Source organism: Eptesicus fuscus, chromosome 5 (assembly GCF_027574615.1).
Source record: "Eptesicus fuscus isolate TK198812 chromosome 5, DD_ASM_mEF_20220401, whole genome shotgun sequence".
Lineage (NCBI taxonomy): Eukaryota > Metazoa > Chordata > Mammalia > Chiroptera > Vespertilionidae > Eptesicus > Eptesicus fuscus.
The window spans coordinates 94,906,345-94,920,330 of record NC_072477.1 but is presented as its reverse complement, the minus strand read 5'-3'; the positions used below and the strand labels follow the sequence as shown (position 1 = coordinate 94,920,330).

The window sequence follows — 13,986 nt, the reverse complement described above, 5'->3', positions numbered from 1 at the left end:
CTGATTGTATTGCATGTCTAAGTACCTGATCACATATAATCACATGCAATTTTAAAATATTTTAAGAAAAATTAAAAATTTTTGGTGGTAGTCTATATAAATTGTTTTTGCATCTAAACACACTGAATTAAAAATCTACTACCAGCTGGTGGATGCCGCTCTTGGATTTAAGAAATTAGGAATGTGATCTGAGGAGGAAGGGAGTCACAAAGTACTGAAACAGTGTGTGCATAATCCTCCAGGTAGCCAGAAAAACAGCAATTTTTTGGGAAGACGGGGTATTGTGAACCAAATAAAACCCCAAAAGTGCCCCTTCTCGGTTTACCACTGTCAGTTGGATCTTAAAAATACTACAGAGCTACATTTTTTTTCTATCGATGTTTACTGTAATGAAAAATTAGGACTGGCTCATGAGACATACACAAAAGACCTTTAAAATCAACGCTGGTTTTCTTTCCTCAGGACTTGGCCATGAAGCATGATGTAATCAGCCAGGTTGTACAGGCCCATAACCTGCAGGGGGGAAGGAGGGGAAAGGAGGGCAAAGGAGATGAGAAGCCTTGGCTCAGAAGCAGACCCAGGAGCTGCAGCTGAAGGAGTGACAAAAATTATCTCATTGACCAAAAAACTACTCAGTAACTCTTTCTCAACCAGGCCTGACTTTCTGACATCCATGTTCCTATCTGCATTGTTCAATTTTAGCAAGAATCCTTATATATCAGTTTAACCAAAAGCCTCAACATCTAATGGGTTTCATTTCATTCTCCACCATCTGCCAGGTGAAGTGTCTACCTTTAGCAAGGTCAGTTTACCCAGAATTCCACCTTACCCTGATGTTTCAATTTAGTAATTTTCCATCCAGGACCTCCACTCTGGTCCTTGATTATAAATTTTCACTTGACTATGCTCTATGTAAAAGTGAGTCCAATCTTTCTCCCCCGCTGCAAGACCCCATTACAATGGTCCTTACAATCATCCCAATGGCCTCCCTTGGATAAAGTCTGCCTTACTTTCAATAAGTATTATGAATAATTTTTTCTTCAACAGTTTGAATAATATATTTTCTTTAACAGGAGCAAGGCAAAACATAGTCATTACTCAAGCGATGGTAGGTATTGGGATTTTCAAGAAAGGATATGTAATATTGTGATTTACAATAAGAAATATATATATTGGCCCTTGCCAATGTGTGTAAGTGGTTAGAGTGTCAACCTGTGCACCGAAGGGTCTTAGGTTCCATTCCCAGTTAAGGTCTCTCTCCCCTCCCTTTCCCTTCCCTCCCCTCCCTTTCTCCCTCTCTTCCACTCTCTCTAAAAATCAATGGGAAAAATATCCTCGGGTGAGGATTAACAAAGCAAAACAAAACAAAAAAGAAATATATATATTTGGTCTTCCTCCCTTTTCTGGCACACAGCTCCTAAAATTCTTAGCATTTCCTAAGGGAGAAGAGCCATAAAATTGTCTTTTGATATTCACACCTGAGTTTATGTTAATGATGTGACTTTTGAGAGCTTGCTTGGAGTGCAGTTACTGGTATACCCTTGACTGTATGTACAGTCTAGGTCCTCTCTTTTGGGGGGAAGGTCATCCTCATCGACCAAGCGGGCAGATTCGGGAGTGACACACATCGACAGGTTAGGGAGGGAGGAGGGGGACACCTGCCTAGTCAGCCAGATCAACTGACTCAATCCTGGCGATCAATGGGGCGACAGATGTCACAGCCAGATCGCCCTCACATCCAATGATGTGACTTTTGGCAAGTCCCTAAGGATGAGACCAATCTTGACTAGAGGGTTGAAACTTTCAGTCCCAAGCCCCCACTTCCAGGAAGGGAAGAATAGGCAGAGATTGAATTCAATCACCAATGGCCAATGACTTAACCATGCCTATGTAATGAAGCCACCATAAAAAAGCAAAGGCTGGCTTCAGAGAGCTTCCAGGTGGGTGGAACACAAAGGTAGAGAAAGAGTGGTGAGCCCCCAGAGGGCATGGAAGCTCTGCACCCCTTTCCATATACCCTGCCCTACACATTTCTTCCATCTGGCTGAGTTACATCTTTTTTAATAAACCAGTAATCCAGTGAGTAAACCGTTTTCCTGAATTCTGTGAGCTGGCCTACCACATTAACTGAACCCAAGGAGGAGGCTGTGGAAACCTCTGATTTATGGACGGTGGGTCAGGGCACAGGTGACAACGTGCACCTGTGATTGGCACCTGAAGTGGGGGTGGAGGCAGTCTTGTGGGGTTAAGTGATCTGACACTATCTCCAGGTACAAAACTCACACATCTTGTGTCAGAAGTGAAGTAGTGAGGTAGCATGGCATTGAGAGCAGAGCAGACACGTAGGAGGAGTGTGTTTTCTCCTTCACAGGGTAACAGTCTCCAAACCACGCAGAAGGAATAAAGCCGTGAAAGTGTGGCAGCACTAGGCAATCAAGTAGGGAGGCTACTAACCATCTATGAAGGCAGTTCCATGGAACCCAGTCCTGGACTCAGCTAGAAAGACAGGGCCTTAGACCCCAGGAAAGGAGGCTCCAGAGAAGACAGGGCCGCAGAAACCAGAGGAGGAGTCCGTATCAGTAAGGAGCGGAACTAGGAGTAGCCACACGGACAGAAGCACAGGATCCTGGTCTGCTTAGCAACAAAAGTTAGTACAATGAGGAAGCCTAGTGCTCAGCCCTGAAACCAGCAGGGCCTAAGAACCAGACCACACAACACACGTGGGGCTGGCTGAGGCTTAAATTTGGCCTTCCTTGATCACAGAATTAGAATGAAACAGGCAAGGTAGACACTAGCCCTGGCCTCAAAGTTTTAAATAAAATATAATTTATTCCTAGTCAGTTTGGCTCAATAGTTAGAGCATCAGATTGCAGACTGAAGGGCCATGGGTTCAATTCCCGGTCAAGGGCACATAACTAGGTTGCAGGCTCAATCCCTGGCCACAGTTGGGGTGTGTGTGGGAGGCAACCAATCGATGGATGTGTGTCTCTCTCACATTGATGTTTCTCTCTGTCTCTCCTCATCCCTTCCATTCTCTCTAAAAATCAATGGAAAACATATCCTCAGGAGAGGCTTAACAAATATATATATATATATACACACACACACACACACACACTAGTAGCCCATTTGCAGAAAAATCCTGCAAGCGGCTGTTGCGGCGTGCGCTGCTGCTGCCGCCGCCTTTGCGGCCACCACACCTGCACCCGCTCGCCACTGCCGCCTGCTCCACCCCACCCGGGCTTTCCCTCTGGCAACCACCTTGCTTTCCGCTTTTCCTCCCTCTTCCTTCTAAGTTGTCTTCAGTCTTCACTCCTCCCTCTCTCAGCGTATGCAAATTAGCCGCCATCTTTGTTGGGTAATTTGCATACTCTCCCTGATTGGCTGGTGGGTGTGGCTTTGGCTGGTGGGTGTGGCTTGGGTGTGGCAAAGGTGCGGTCAATTTGCATATTACTATTTTATTAGGTAGGATTAGAGGCCCAGTGCCCAATATGTGTGCATGGTGCAGTCCCTAGGCCTGGCCAGTGATCGAAGCGTGGGCCAAGGCGCAGTGCAGACCTCTGGGCTGCCCAGCGGCGCCACACGGAAGCCAGGCGGGCAGCGCGCTCTCTCCCAGCCGGCCTCGAAGACCGGCTCCTGTGCGAACCCACGGGAACAGTCAGGGCAGCTGCGGCCCAGCTCACCTGGAAGAAGCGTTGGCCTGGGTGGAAATGGCAGAGCTACACAGCTGCAACAGAGACCTCACAGACTGCAAAGCTTGACATATGTATTATCTGGCCCTTTATATAAAAACTTTGCTGACCTCTGCTTTAGTTGAGTCCATTAAATGAGTCAAGAAATATTAGGAGATTCACGAGGAGCCAGCCACTGGCTTTTGGTGCTGAGCATGTTGTGGTGAACACAACAGACATGGTCCTTGCCTTCACACCATGTCTAGCAAGCAAACAAGATAAAACACAAAAGCAGTCAAACAAACAAATAAATAAATAACAAATACACTGCTCACTGGACAACACAGTGAAAGATAAGTAGCTAATACTATCTTTGGATAGTATTACTTCTTGGAGAGAAGGGCATGGGAGGGAAACAGCCACACTGGGTAAAAGGGGAAGTTTCTCTAAGAAGGGAAATTAAACAGACCTGAAGACCTGGATCATGGGGAGGTGGGAGGGAGGGACAGCCAGGTGAGAGATGAATGCATTCCAGCAGGAAGCCCAGTATGAACTGAGGTTCCGACGAAAATAATACAAAATATTCAAAGGAAAGCATGGCTGAAACACAATGAGCCAGAAAGAAATTCTGATAAAATAAGGAGGAAAATATACAGGTAAGGTTTAGATCATACGACACCTTGTAACCCATTTTGAAGTCCTCACTTTATTTTTAAAATTCTAAATAAACATTTATATTAAAAAGGTTGAAAAAGTTAGGGGCTAATATTTCAGACTTACAAAACTCGTCTTCCTTATTAATAACAATAATAACAAGCAAACCCACTTAATCACATCTAGCTTTGGCTCAAAAGTAAGGACTTTCTTCTCCTCTACCCATTAGGACTTTCTTAAACATTTTTATCACCTTTAATTATCACCCCACATAGTTATGATTAAGAAAACATTTCAGCCTCTTAAAAAGTTAACTGGACGGACAGCATTCTCTGAGACAGAAGTGCTGGCAGAAGCCATCGCTCCTTTGTGGGGCCTTCCCCCCGCCCAGCCCACAAGCCCCAGCTGGCACCACAGCTGACTCTCCATCAACCCAGCCAACACCATTCCCGCTCCCTGGTGATGCCCTGAGACGCTGTCCCACCCAACTTGTGGCTTTTCCATACAAATAGCTTGTCTTGGCCCATGCCTCGGACTTCCCTAAAATCTCTCAAAGGCTCACAAACCCCAAGCAAGCAGCATCTGTCCTCAGTGTGCCCCCAACTTCTTGCTAAATGGCCCCAAGCCCAGCACAAGCAGCAACTCTCTCTGGACCTATTTTGTGGAATTTTAATTACTTTCAGGTATATTCCTGGAAGCATATTATTATCCCTGTGAACTTAATTTGTGCCATAGAAAACAAAAAAAGCTAAGTAAGAATTGTGGTACTGGGGGGGGAAGGGGGAGAGATGGCGGGAAATGACTAAGAAAACCTAAGCACATTCTAATCTTCCTTTTGACTATATACATAATAATAAGAAACAATAAACGACCATTTATTGAACATTTCTTATATGCTAGGCCAGTCACTTTACCTTATAACGTCATTTGATACTCACAAGCTATTATTAGTCCTAATTCACCGATTCAGAAAATGAGATTCTGAGAGGTTTCGCATCTTTATTCTAAAGTTCCTGTTCTGCTTACAGCATACACTGCCTATAGGCCCAGACAACTATCTCTGCACTGTTGAGTCCACGGAATCAGTGATTATATAAATACTTTATTTGTATAATACCGGCTTCATCTAACCCAGTGGGTTCTCACGACCCACAGGTTGAGAACCACTAGCAGGGTCGCCTAAGACCATCAGAAACCACAGATATTTACCTTACAATTCATAACAGTAGCAAAATTACAGTTATGAAGTAGCAACGAAATTAATTTTGTGGTTGGGGGTCACCACAACATGAGGAACTGTATTAAAGGGTCGCGGCGTTAGAAAGGTTGAGAACCACTGGTCTAACCGACCCAGGAGCTCTTGCAGAGGGAAAAGAACTCTCCCTTCAGTTCTAATGCCATCGCTCTAACAACAGGAATGAAAATAGCAAATTAGCTCCTTACAAGTAAGCTCCAGGACAGCAGATGATAATACTCAGGGCCTGTTCAATGCCATGGCTTGGATGCCCAGAACAGGGCCCAACAACAGTAAATGCTCAATATATTATGGCTGATTTCAAATGAAATTCATGAGTCTAGCTTATGTGAGCCAAACGTGGGTAGCCCTTTGTTCCCATCCTCTCTAGATGATACCATACAACTATAATAATTTAGCAAAGAAATTAATCCATCATCATTCTTAACTAAGTCACCACCAACATGAAATCATTAATTATCTGTAGAAATTGGTCTTCAAAGTTTGCATATTTTACACATAAAATTAATAAGTAGTGCTTCAAATTACACAAAATCAGATCACTGTACTTCAAATTTTGATTGACTTAAAATGCATAAGATTGGGGTATTCAAAAAAGGATGGGATACAAGAATGGCAGAGACCTGCATTGGAGTTAAGGGATGTGTACTCTAGTCCTGGTTCTACGGGTTCTCCAAGTGACAACAATATGGCCACAGCCAGTCCCACACTCCTCCAGGCCTCCGATTTTCAGAATTCAATGATCTCTGAGATCCATTACAGCTTCTCTGTGCAATGTCTCTAGGTTAGCAGATGCCACTAGACTCTGAGATGGCCAGTGAAGAATAAAGTGGCTATCTAAACTAGTCCTTAAAGGCTGTGAAGACTGCATGTATGAAGTTAATGCAAATCTCAGCTGAGCGAATCAATGACCACACTTCCATTTACCAAAAAGTCAAGTGGTTCTCTAATGCTGTAGTCACGATAGACAGGTGCCCAGCAGTTCAGAGACTTTAAACGATGTTTAACAAACATTAGTTTAACTTTAAAAAGAAAAGAAAAGAAGCACTAAGGGTGGCAGCCTACATCTTCCTTCCAGAGTTGGAAGTGAATGGGGTATGTGTGCCTACTTCACAATTCTGTTCAAGGGGCCCTGCTTAATATAAAATCCTCCCTCATGCTTTTCTTAAATGTTCCGTAGGCAATGAAAATAAAGTATTTATTGTAAAAGATATATAAAAATATCAAGTAATGGCAAGTTAAAAATGTCTTTGAGGAAGCTGCTGATTTGGACTTTAGCAGATATTACCAGATGTACTGCTGGACCTGCTGTTTTTTTCAGCACTTTTTTTTTTTTTTTTTAATATGTCAGTAGTGGAACGATCCACCCTTTTTACTTGCAAAGTGTGAACAGAAAGCTACTATATTTCTCTAGGACATTTACAAAGAGTTTTCTTCACCTTAAGAAGAAACTGAATAAAGTAGATGTCCACTTGGACCTGCTGTTTTTGATGAGTTATGAGAACTGTGTTAAAGACCACGGTCCTTGAAATGAGTGCATGTTACTTTTCCTCCAGTGACATTACATGACAGCAAGGATCTCTCTGTGGGACTGACCCCCCCATCTGCTTATTGGATATTTTAGTACAATCATCAGCAGAACTAGAATCACAGTAATTAAAGACAGACTTGTTATACCTTGTCATGAACTACAACTGGTGTGTTTTAATGTTTTAACGAATTATATTAATGCAAATATTTTCCAAAATGAATCACAGACCTCAATGTAAAATGCAAAACTGTAAGATTCCTAGAAATTAACATAGAAAATCTAGATGATGTTGGGTATGACGATGACTTTTTAGATACAATACCAAAGGATGATTCATGAAAGAAACAATTGATAAGGTGTATTTCATTAAAATTGAAAACTTCTGCTCCACAAAAGATAATGTCAAATGTCAACAGAATGAGAAAACAAGTCACAGTCTGGGAGAAACTATTTGCAAAAGACACATCTGATAAAAGATTGTTATAGAAAAATACCATAAAAAAGTCTTAAACTAAACAATAAAACAAACCACCAAACTTAAAAATGGGCCAAAGATCTTAACAGCCACTTTACCAAAGAAGATATACAAATAGCAAATAAGCACCTGAAAAGATGCTTCATATCATATGTCATCAGGAAAATGCAAATTAAATAAAAGTGAGATACTACTGTACACTTTTATGAATGGCCAAAATTCAGAACACTGACATCAACTAAATGCTGGCCAGGATATGGAGCAACAGGAACTCTCATTCACTGCTGGTGAGAATATAAAATGGCACAGCCACATTGGAAGACAATTTGGCAGTTTCTTATAAAACTAAACATACTCAACAAACAATCCAGCAATCATGCTCGTTGGTATTTACCCAAAGGAGTTGAAAACTACGTCTTGTACAGATTGTACAAAAACCTGTACAAGGATGTTTATAGTAGCTTTATTCATAAGTGCTCCAACCTGAAAGAACCCAAGATGTCCTTCATAGCTGAATGGATAAACTGTGGTACATTCGGACAATGTATATTATTCAGTGCTAAAAAGAAATGAGCTATCAAGCTATGAAATGACACAGGGAAACTTTAAATACATATTACTAAGTGAACGAAGCTAATATGAAAAGGTTGCATTCTTAATGATTCCAACTATCTGACATTCTGGAAAAGACAAAACTATGGAGACAGTAAAAAGATGTGTAGTTATAGGGATTGGAACGTGGCGATAAATAGGTAAGCCACCAAGGATTTTTAGGGCGGTAAAATAGTCTGTATGATACCATAACGATGAATACATGTCATTACACATTTGTCCAAACTTAACAGAATGTACACCACCAAGAGTGAACCCTGATTAAACTATGACAAAAATGTGTCAATGTAGGGTCATCAACGGTAACAAATGTACCTCTCTAGTGGGGAATGTTCCTAAGGGGGATGGAGGCTATTCATGTGGAGGGAAGTCACGGAATATATGGGAAATCTCTGTACCATCCCCTCAATTTTGCTGTAAACCTAAAACTGCTCTAAGAACATAAAGTCAACTTTAAAAAAATAAAAATGTTGCCATGTGCATAATTCAAAAAGACACAAATGAGCTCAAAAATAAGGTTTCTAAGCAAAAGGGATTTAAGCAAGATTTGCAATGTGCCTTTTCCTCTTTGCAGATGTGCAGCCTACCTTTTTGGAAGGAACAGGAAAACCTACAGAATATTTCACTTACTGACAGGTAAAATCCATTTACTTTATTTGAGAAAGAAAAATACTAGGTGATGAGGCCAGAGGATCTGCACCACCTCTACAGGATTTCCTCAGTATAGTCCATGACAACAGCACTAACATACCAACTAGCATTTTGGTGAAAGTCTCTTGGTAAGTCAATAAAACATGGCATGAGCATGCTGTTCTTTAGCTAATCAAACTTGATCCAGGCGTGTATTTTAAAGTATCTAGTATAATGTCTGATCTACTATACCCTTTAAGCACTCCTTCCTAAATACTGCTTCTGTTAAGCAATACTAACAAATATTGGGTGCAAGGAGCACCTGTTTGTCCTTCCTAAAAACACGTCTGGAGAGCTCCTGTTCAAAGCAGCTAAACAAATACAAATCCATCTACTTCAACAGGAAGTCTAAGGACAGGGCTAAGATTCTTCTGTAAAGCTAAAGAGCATCACAACAACACAGCCTGGATAAAAAGCCAGCTCACCTCAGCTTCTGGGAAGCTAAAGGAGGCAAGGTCAAGATTCTCCTCTGAAAATCAGGCAGACTAATGGGTGATCAAGATCCCAGCATTCTAGTCCATATAGCTTGATCCTGCATACCTAAGTCAGAGGTGTACTTGAGGTAGGAATAACCAACCTAAAATACACCTTAGATTCATGACTCAGATAATGCGTCTTCCTCTTACACAAACCAAGGAAAATTATTTGTAAAATAACTCCAAGATGTGCTATTTAACAGGTGTGTCCAATTTGTGAAAATGTATCAAACTATCTATTTAAAGGAGCACTTTTCTATATGCACTTTATTTTTTAAAGTTTCATTCACATATGTACATATATCAAATATGTGTATATATTTGTATACATACTAGAGGCCTGGTGCACGAAATTTGTGCACTGGAGTGGGGGGGTCCCTCAGCCCAGCCTGCCACCTCTCACAGTCTGGGAGCCCTCAGGGCATGTCCTAAGCCGCAGTCTGGCCTCCCTCTGCAGGAGGGGACCAGGCTGATCAGGGGAAGGCGCCACCCCCATCACCCGGCTGCTGCTGTCACTGCCAGTCACCACAGCCACTAAGGTGTTTTCATCAACACGAACTCCAGTCCCTTCACCATGAAAAAATGACAACTTTCTTTAGGCATTTTCAAAATGTGTCTTTCATAGGATATAACATTTCTTTCTTTCTTTCTTTCTTTTTATCCTCACCTGAGGATATGTTTCCATTGATTTTTAGAGAATATGAAAGAGAAAGGGAAAGACAGAGAGAAACATCAATGTGAGAGGAACACTTTGGTTGCCTCCTGCATGAGCCCTGACCTGGGCCCCCGCCAGGGAGGAGCCTGCAACCTAGGTACATGCCCTTGATCAGAATCAAACCCGGACCCTGCAGTCCACAGGCTGAGGCTCTATCCACTGAGCCAAACCGGCTAGGGCAGGATATGACATTTCTTAGCCCCTCCAGCAGCAGACCTTCATTTTTTCCTCCAGGAGTGAGGTGGAAAAACCCTAGATCACCTTCTTGGATTCTTATTACCCAAGTTATCAAGAACACTGCGAGTGGCAGTGTACAGGGAGCTTAGCCAATGAGCAGTCAGAAAAGGTGTTTCCTCTGCAGCTCACACACAGAAGCCCGCGCTAAACCCCCCTCCCCCGCCCCGTGTGTGTCCGCTGGGGTGGGGGCGTGCTCTGAGCCACACCAGGGCCGCTCGGAGCACGCCCCCACCCCTGGTGAGTGTCCCCGCTCCGGCCCACCCCCAGCCCCAGCCTCCCTGCGGCAGCTGGGGCTGGGGGTGGCATGCAGTCCCCTCCTGTCCATCTGTGCACACAGCTCCTCCTGAGCTGGTCGTGACGCCTTAAGGCATCCCAGCTAATTTGCATATTACCCCTCTCTCTCTCTCTCTCTCTCTCTCTCTCTCTCTCTCTCTATCTATATATATAGATGTCTATAAAATATTCTCTGGTGTTAAGCCTACTGCAACCCTATAACCTAAATACATATTTCTTTTACTGCCCTAGTTTACATATGAGAAAACTCAGAAACATTTCCAACTAATTCAAGGTCACACAGATAGTTGGTAAGTAGCAGAACTGGGGTCCGAATATAGCAACTTCAGACCCCTTAAAAGTCCACGGGGGAAAAGTCTTCTTTGAAAGGAATGTAATGCAAGTGATGTTTTAAAATCTGATAACAGAATACAGGGTAAATTGATAGCTGCATATTCACCAAAGCAGCAGCTACAGTAAAGCCTGGGTCAGAGATAATTTTATTTAGACTAGAATGTTGACAGTGAGGTAGAATGACAAGGGGGGAAAGCAGTCTACAAGTAAAATGTTAAAGAGATGTTAGGATTCAATATGAGTCCACAGTTCCTAATCTTAGATATGAAAAGACATGACCAGTGGGCCTGCTTTTCCACCTAAGACCTTTGAATGAGGTCAAGATGAGATATCCAAACGAAAATGTCCAGACGGTGGGAGCAATGAGACCAAAGCTTGATTAGAAGAACAGGGCTGGATTAATACTGTACTAATTTTGTATTTCTTAAACCAAAGGGACAATGCTTTAATACAGAAAACTACCCCCCCCCGAAAAAAAACTTTTAATAACATAACACTTCCCCGCACAGTAACACATTTCCAAAGCAGCAACAACACTTCTGCATGTTTGTTCAAGACAAAAACTCCCTGCCACCTACTCACATCCCTTGCAAACCATTCCACACCCATCATAATTGTTTTGTAGCATTTTTTGAGAGACAAAATATTGAGATTGCTTACATATAGTAATTTAGCCAAAATTAGGCTTTCAACTTAACAGCATCAATTTTTTAAAATTCTAATCAATTTAAGACATAGAAACAAATAAGGATTTTTTATTAAATGTCAGGAAACCAACGATGGATTTACATTAGCAACCAGGCACACAAAGAAGACATCTGCAGACAATACAAAATATGACAACTGAAAATGTCATCTAGTCTATATCTACAGGCTAGATACTGTCAAAACAGACAATTTCTTAAAAATAAACAGAATGACCCATGCAGTATATCATTTATGTTAATAATCCTTTAACACTGTATATGTCCTTAAAATTATACACATACCATATGCAAAAACACATTTAGAGAAAAATTAGAGGATGTACACAAATTCACATTAGCAACTGCATGGGGGGAAGAAAGGGAAATAGGATTGGAAAGAAAGGGAAAGAAAATATACTTCAACTTTATCTACAATGGTTTCTTTCTTTCACTAACTAAAAAAAAAAAAATCTGAAACAAATATACTATATTAACATGTGTTAATTTGGGATAAAGGTCATATGGTATTTTATTTGTTCTCTTTGTCATTCAATATTTTTGAAATGTTGCCCAAGTTTTAAAAAAAAGGGGGGGTGGGGGGAAACCAAATTTCTCACCTAATAAAAATTATTCTCACATAGAACATAACTGACATAACGTGTCTGAATAACTGTAGGGTGGTCAGGGTGAAAATAATTTCTTCACCAAGAAGACAACTACTATTTTGGACTCCTAACATATTTCTTGAAATAGAATGGCCTAATTAGCAGATCTAAACTCTGGTTTGAATCCAGAAATTCATCTATAGAGAGGGTCTTTACTATGGGTAAGTTCTCAACTAGGAAAGGTCAGTAGCCTCAATATCTCCTAAGGAGGCGAAGAGGAAGATTCCAGGAGGAAAAAGCTACTAGAGACAATTCTGAATAACACAATGTCTTCTCTCCCACTCCCAACCATTATTCCCATTGCCTTTACAACCCTGTCCTCAAAAGGCAGCCACCCGCAGGGACATTCTGCTGCACAGTGGCTCCTTTTCCTCCAAGAAGTGAACCTCGGAATGAGTCTTTTGGGTTAGTTGTTGTCTAACCCGAATGCCTTTTTTTTTTTTTTTCTTTTTGTTTTGGTTAATCCTCTCCCAAGGATATTTTTTTCCAGAGAGTAGAAAGGAGGAAGAGAGGGGGGAAAAGACAAAGGAGAGAGAAACATCCGTGTGAAAAAGACACATCAATTGGTTGCCTCCTGCACATGCCCGTAACTGGGCAGGGGATCGAACCTGCAACTGAACATGCAACCCTTCCATGCCTGGGCCGACAATCTATCCACTGAGCCACACTGGCCAGGGCTCAGTATGCTCTTTAAGAAAACCACACATTCATTCAATAATCACTTATACCATATGGACACCATGTCATATAAATGATTATTTATAAAAGGATATAAAAATAAGGGTAAAACCCCTACCCTCAAAGATACCTGTATTAATTCTTTCTCCTCTCAATTTCTTAGTCTTAAAATGTCCTCACCATCAAATCCAAAAAAAAAAAAAAAAAAAAATCAAGTGTACACTGTTACTAAATGACCCCTTAGAATTATATTACAGTAATTCCCCCCTTATCTGCCAGGGGATACTACTGTAATATAGTGGATGTCTGAAACCCAGTGGATGCCTGAAACCTCAGATAGTACCGAATGCTATACACACTGTTTTTTCTTGTACATACATATCTATGGCCAGGAAATGTACACGGTGGAGATGCTGAACAAAGGGATAATTGAAGACCTGGGCGGGACGGAGCAGGAAGGTGCAAGATTGCATCCTCCTATTGAGAATGATGGGCAATTTAAATCTATGAACTGTTCATATCTGGACTTCTCCATTTAATATTTTTGGGCCACAGTTGACCGCAAGTACCGAAACCTCGGAAAGTGAAACCACGGATAAAGGGAGACAGATGCACTGTCGTGAGCAAAGGCAAGTGATGAATATATAAAGTGGGATTAGGTCCCGTGAACGGGTCAAAAGCTTAGGAAGGTCAGTGCTTCCCCACTGTGCCCCAACACAACAGGCCTGACAGCGGCCATTTCCTAGGCAAAGCAGATTAAAGAGAACAAGGGAATGCAGGCTCACGCATCTTGTTTGTTTGTTTTTTAACCAACAAGAGACTCAGCCCTGGCTGGTTTAACTCGGTGATTAGAACTTCGACCTTCACACCAAAGGGTTACAGGTCCGATTCCTGGTCAAGGGTATGTACCTCCGTTGCAGGTTCCCAGCCATGGTGGGGGCAAGTGCGGGATGCAACCAATCGATATGTCTCTCTCACATCAATGTTTCTCTCTCTCTCCTCCTCCTCCTCCTC

The 13,986-nt window shown here is 41.9% G+C and overlaps 1 protein-coding gene and 1 non-coding gene across 2 annotated transcripts in view; both read right to left on the bottom strand.

The window, feature by feature from the left end:
- Nucleotides 1-13,986, bottom strand: part of MPP7 (MAGUK p55 scaffold protein 7) — a 345,710-nt gene that overhangs the window by 318,564 nt on the left and 13,160 nt on the right. The window contains exons 2-3 of the mRNA XM_054716587.1: nucleotides 4,141-4,299; nucleotides 3,803-3,933 (exon numbers count right to left, since the gene is read on the bottom strand). Of these exons, the coding sequence (XP_054572562.1) occupies nucleotides 3,803-3,823 (21 nt within the window). The 5' untranslated portion in view covers nucleotides 3,824-3,933; nucleotides 4,141-4,299. The remainder of the gene's footprint in view (nucleotides 1-3,802; nucleotides 3,934-4,140; nucleotides 4,300-13,986) is intronic.
- On the bottom strand, nucleotides 6,923-7,051 carry LOC129149211 (small Cajal body-specific RNA 24). The gene has a single exon (XR_008556205.1). It is a non-coding gene; the product is annotated as a small Cajal body-specific RNA 24 (non-coding RNA).